This window comes from Hemibagrus wyckioides, linkage group LG09 (genome assembly GCF_019097595.1).
Source record: "Hemibagrus wyckioides isolate EC202008001 linkage group LG09, SWU_Hwy_1.0, whole genome shotgun sequence".
In the NCBI taxonomy this organism is placed as follows: domain Eukaryota; kingdom Metazoa; phylum Chordata; class Actinopteri; order Siluriformes; family Bagridae; genus Hemibagrus; species Hemibagrus wyckioides.
In genome coordinates, this window is record NC_080718.1 from 9,806,764 (window position 1) to 9,812,763 (window position 6,000).

The 6,000-nt window shown below is 41.1% G+C and overlaps 1 protein-coding gene across 12 annotated transcripts in view; it reads right to left on the reverse strand.

The window, feature by feature from the left end:
* Nucleotides 1-5,734, reverse strand: part of LOC131359491 (ryanodine receptor 3) — a 164,620-nt gene extending 158,886 nt beyond the window's left edge. For all 12 annotated transcript variants that reach the window (XM_058399395.1, XM_058399394.1, XM_058399396.1 and 9 more), the window contains exon 1: nt 5,551-5,734. In XM_058399395.1, the coding sequence (XP_058255378.1) occupies nt 5,551-5,598 (48 nt within the window). In that variant the 5' untranslated portion in view covers nt 5,599-5,734. The remainder of the gene's footprint in view (nt 1-5,550) is intronic.
* Between the last annotated feature and the right edge of the window lie 266 nt (nt 5,735-6,000).

Here is a 6,000-nt window from a genome sequence, read left to right on the forward strand (position 1 = left end):
CTGGAGTCTACTGAAGGAGACAAGACAGGGAACACACACACACAGACATGCACACACACACACAATGGACAATACAGAGATGCCAATTAGCCTACAACACATGTCTCTGGACAGATAGAGGAACCCCCAACTCCAGAGGTGCAAGGCATACAAACTAACCACTAAGCCACTGTGTCCCAATTTTGCCTAGTCTAATTATATTACATATCTCATTATCTGAATTCTGTTATTTTATCTACTCTCAGCCTCTGATCCTCACAGGCTACAGAGCATCTGAAGTCTTCAGTATGTATACCTGTTTCCATGCTCTTTCCAGGAGGAGAACAAAGCCAGAAAATAAAGCAGTCAGTAAAAATTGCCTGTGTTTTTATGGTGCTACAGTAAAATTGACAGTATGTCAGTCAAATTGCCTCATTCTGTCAGAGTATGTAGTCCTAGGTCACATTTATTTATACATACCAGACTCAAGAGAGTGGCTAAATAAGCTACAAGCAACAGTTTTTAACAAACTGCGCTCTGTGAGTGAGGAAAGAAAGTTGCATTAGCAGTAATAACAAAAGTAATAACAAAAACTTACACCCCCTGGCTCTTAATGTATTGTGTCACCTCTGAGCATCAGTGAATCCTAACAATTCTGTAAAGATATCTGTATTCAGTATCAACACCTTTCATCATCTACTGTCAATATCATCATCTTATTGGATAACCGTGTCATGGCTGACAGCTGAGTCATCTAATGCCAATAGACAATAGCGGCATCATCAGTTGTAGTAATGGACACAGAAGTCATAACTTGAAAATATCAGTAATGTGATAGCTGACTGTCCCATGCCTCCAGAGCAGCTTAAATTATTCAGCATGCATCTACCAACATTTTGATTATTCTTTCGTGAAATTCATTCATTATTGAAGATCCACCATATTTACACACTCCTGAGCCAATGAGGAACTAGCAAGAATAAATACAACTATAAATACGATTATTCCTCAGCATACAATACAATATACAATACGATCATTCCTCAGCGCCTGATCGAGAAGCTGAGTCTGCTGGGCATCAACAAATCCCTCTGCAATTGGATCCTGGATTTCCTGACTGGGAGACCTCAGTCAGTCCGGATTGGGAACAGCATCTCCAGCACCACCACACTGAACACTGGAGGTCCTCAGGGCTGTGTGCTCAGTCCACTGCTGTTCACTCTGCTGACTCACGACTGTGCAGCAATGCACAGCTCCAACCACATCATCAAGTTCACCGATGACACGACCGTGGTGGGTCTCATCAGCAAGAATGACGAGTCAGCATTTAGAGAGGAGGTGCAACAACTAGCAGCCTGGTGTAAAGTTAATAACCTGTCTCTGAACGTCGACAAGACTAAAGAGATGGTTGTTGACTTCAGGAGAACAAAGAGTGACCATTCTCCACTGAACATCGATGGGTCCATCGTGGAGATCGTCAAGAGCACCAAATTCCTTGGTGTTCACCTGGTGGAGGACCTCACCTGGTCACTCAACAGCAGCTCCATCACCAGAAAGGCCCAGCAGCGTCTCTACTTCCTGAGAAGGCTGAGGAAGGCTCATCGTCCACCTCCCATCCTGACCACCTTCTACAGAGGGACCATCGAGAGCATCCTGAACAGCTGCATCACTGCCTGGTTTGGGAATTGCACAGTCTCGGATCGCAAGACCCTTCAGCGGATAGTGAGGACAGCTGAGAAGATCGTCGGAGTGGATGATCCCACACACCCCTCACACACACTCTTAACCCTTCTGCCATCCGGAAAGAGGTACCGAAGCATTCGGACCCGCACAACCAGACTGTTAAACAGTTTCTTCCCTCAGGCAATCAGGTATCTCAACAGAGAACTGAGCTGAACTGATCACACACACACACACACACACATCCAAGATCTGATCTCACCAGGAGAACTGAATTGTGCTGGACACGTACTCACACACCTACATAACACACAGACACACACACACACATAAACACTAAATTGTCCTGTTTGCACGCACGTCAGTTTACATTTTTTTATATTAATCCTGTTTACATGTGTCACTTTAATATTTGCATTCACTGTATACACTGTTCTTTGCACAAAATGTCAATTTCTTATTTGCACTCACTGTATACACTTCTATCTGCACAAAAGTCGGTTTATATGTTGTTTGTCTGCACTGTCTTGTCTTGTCATCCTGTGCGTTTCTGTTGTATGTCTAGTTTATTTATTGCACCTTAAGTATAGTTTAGTTTTTTTTATTGCACCTTAAGTATAGTTTAGTCTTTATCTCTTTGTTTAGGTCTATGTTTGTCTGCGTCACTGTACTTTGTCTTTGTATGTGTAGCACCTTTGGTCTAGGAGGAACGTTGTTTCACTTCACTGAGTACTGCATCAGCTATATATGGTTGAAGTGATAATAAAGCTTCTTTGACTTTTGACTTGACTTTTTGAAATGAACTTTTAAAGCTATCAAATGACTAGGATTGCTAAGAAAAGCTGCAGGTGTGTATCACTTTAAAATACGATTGTCCATCTGTTGTCATCAGCTAGAATTGCAGTTTAAATGGCTGTAGTTCATCATTTCATCTCAGAAGAATTAACATGCCATAGAAAATCTGGACCTCAATAGACGTTTAACGATGCACATAAAATAAAATCTTGTGACATCTCCAGGGCTCCATAAGTATGATTAATGCAATAAATGTTTCAAAATATACTGTATATATTTAATATTTCGCATAAAATAGCTTTATTAGTATTGATATTGTCCAAAACTGAGTGAAATACTGTGATTATTACAAACAGTTAGAATAGGGCTTTTCACACTGCGCTTAACCCCGGGCTATCATCGTCTCAAACCCTGTTTTTAACCCCAGATAGGGGAACATTTCACACTGATAATTTAGAAGTGGGGTTAGAACCACTTTCAACCTAGGGTTATGAAATGCTGCTCCAAAGAAGGGACCACTTTGTGTTGTTAACCCTGCATTGTGGTGCCAAACGTGTACAGTGTGAAGCAATGCCGTGTTAGAAGGTTACATCTAGATGCTTAACATCAGACACCCAATCAGAAACTGAACAGCTCATGCCTCATATCACTTCATACAGTCAGTTGTTTTTTCTTTCTGTTTGTGGTTGGTTTCCTGCCTTTTCACATTTTAGGAGGCTTAAAAAACATTTAGGATTTACATGGTGACATTTGTGCTGAGAAAGTGTGAGACAGGCTGTGGTCACGAGCTGTATTTATCCAATCATAGTTGTTGCAGATAGGGAGGTGGAGTCAGGGTTTAGGAATGTACGGTGTGAAATGTCAGATTATGAACAGCAAGGATTAATAGTTAACCCCAGGTAAAGTATGAGGAGTGTGAAATAGGAAACAAGATAACTCTTGATTCTGTTTACCCAGAGTTTACAGTGACCCAGGGGGAACTATTTGAAGTGTGAAAAGCCCTAATGTGGGACTGGACTTCATACTGGTCTTGGCCAGATAATATTGCAAGAAAATCTGAATTACATTCACTTGTGTATACATAAGACATGCTTCCATTACTGGCATCTCAGCTTCCTTTTGTGCAAACAGCACAAAACTGCATGTTAAACCAAAGTCTCAACTCTGATCAATCTTAAATTGTGTAAGCAGAACAGTTTGAGATAGTTTAAAGAGTGGAGTCGGTTTCTCAGACACCCTCTAGTGGCTGCTTGCAGTACAATTTTTTAACCCCACCCAAACACATATCCAGTAAGACACAGTTCTCTGCATCAAAAAACAATTACATTTATCAATCCAATCATTTTTTTCCTCACTTATCCTCTAGCACTCCTAAAGTATCGTTTACCTTAAAATCTCTCAATAGGATAAGTGGTAGAAGTGCTTTGATTAGATTTTGTCAGGCCAGGTTCTAGCTGATGAGGTGAATGACTGGGGGCTTAAAAGATAACTTGATGTTTATGATCAAATATTTTCTTTTGCCAATGTATTCTGTGCGTTTAAAGCGTATAACGGTGCAACCAGAGGAGGATAAGCACTAGGTGTACGTTACATTGCCATCACTATGGTTACCACAGGAGAGAGGGGGTTTTTTTCACTTGTATTATGCAAAGCTATGCTGAGCTGGAGAGTTATGACCTTTAATACAGGAAACGGAAGGAGCTAGGAAAAGCAGAGGTCTGACAGTGTAAACAGCTGTTTTGTTAGATTTTAGATGCAGTTAGCATGGGCACTCACAATGGGTGACCACAGTTTTTCCATTTTTTTGATCTGATGCCAGTATTAGAGTTTTGCGTATCAGATTATCCCAGTACAGATTTAACATCAACAACCTCACAGTAACTGATTATGTGCTCTGCAAGTGCTCTACACAACCTGCATTAATTGTCATTTGAGTCCTGCGTTTATAGGCAAAGTGTGGAGCATTGCTTAGCATACTGTATAGAACAAAATAGATCAGAGAATAGGATAGAAAAATGTTTTCTTTAGTCCAATATGATCCCATTACAGCATCCTCCAATATCATTCAGCCCGACTACTGATATTCAGTGTCAGATCAGTGAAGAAAGAAAGCCAAACAAGATGAAAAAAAAACAAACAATGCACAAATAATTCACTCCATAATTGACTTTACTCAGCTAATATTACCTTAACAAGCTGGCATATGTTTTTTCTAATGAGAATTTAATGGTGATCCTTTCAGCACTAAGAAGAAACTTAAGTACCAATAAAACCTCGACTGGACGCATAAACTGCAGAACTGCATTTGTTTGGTGTTGTTCTTGTTGTTATGGGAAACTTATAATATCCGAATTTCCAGCAGTTTATCCATGCTCCCTGCAAGTCAACAAGTGTTTAAGCTTTTCCACCAATTTCCTTCTGTACTTAACTACAATATATTTTTCTTTTCATCCCTGCACCATTCACCTTTCAGAACAAACGAAAGGATGGATCTTTTTATGCGGCTTGTTTTCGCAGCTGGCACACTTTAACATTTCAGTTTGTACAGCATTTAGACTGCAAACGGTGTTAGTTTGTACAGGCAAAAGGCAAAAGCAATAAATAAGAATATGGAAGAATAATGGAAATTGGTTTTCCAACATGGGTTATGTCAATGAGAAAAAAAAATCTTTTCTAGCCTAATCAATTCAGTCAAGTCTTATGTGAATGTATGAGTGCAATAGAAGCACCATACAGAGTGATGTAGTAGTAGTAGTAGTAGAAATAATAATAATAATGACTCTTTATTTAGTCTCTTCTTGTGCGCTTCTTGCATCCTGGACAAGTGTGGCACGATGCTGCATGTATGGCTGTTATAGAGCTATATCTCATTAAATGAGTGTGAATGTGTGTACGCGGTGATGGCGTTTTTTTTCTCTCTTTCTGTCTTGCTATCAACAGAGGAACCGCATCACCACAATCACCACAAGAAAAGCCATTTCCCTCATCTCACTCTATTATCACGCGTTCATGTCCAAGTGTGCCACGATGCCGCTTGCAGCACATCACATTAAAAAAAGCATCGTGCGATCTGAAAGCAAACGATATCTCGCTTACCGTTCGTAAAAACTGGATCTCGTCTTCCGCTTCTCCGCCTTCAGCCATGGCTGCTCGCGCTCTTCTCGCCTCCTCACACACTCACGCACACACACACACACACACACACACACTGACAGCTAATCCACAGCCATGCAGGGCCACAGCCGCTCCACCGCAGCCCGTCTGCACGCAGCTCCGCTCGCTGTAGCGCAAAGAGCGCGTGTGTGCGCGCGCATCGCCGCTCCGCCGGGGTACCGAGACGCACGGGAGCAGGGTTGCCAGATTGGTTCGCAAACCACCAGTTCAACAGTTTGCTCAAAAGCGATAAGGAAAAGCCAACTGTTAAACACCTTAAACATCCACTGAAAAAAAACGTGAGAATATGCGCTTTTTTTTTTTAAACTCAGTTCAGTCACGTGGAACTGATGTACGCATATGAGTTAAGCAAATTCACTGAGCTGTTTTTCA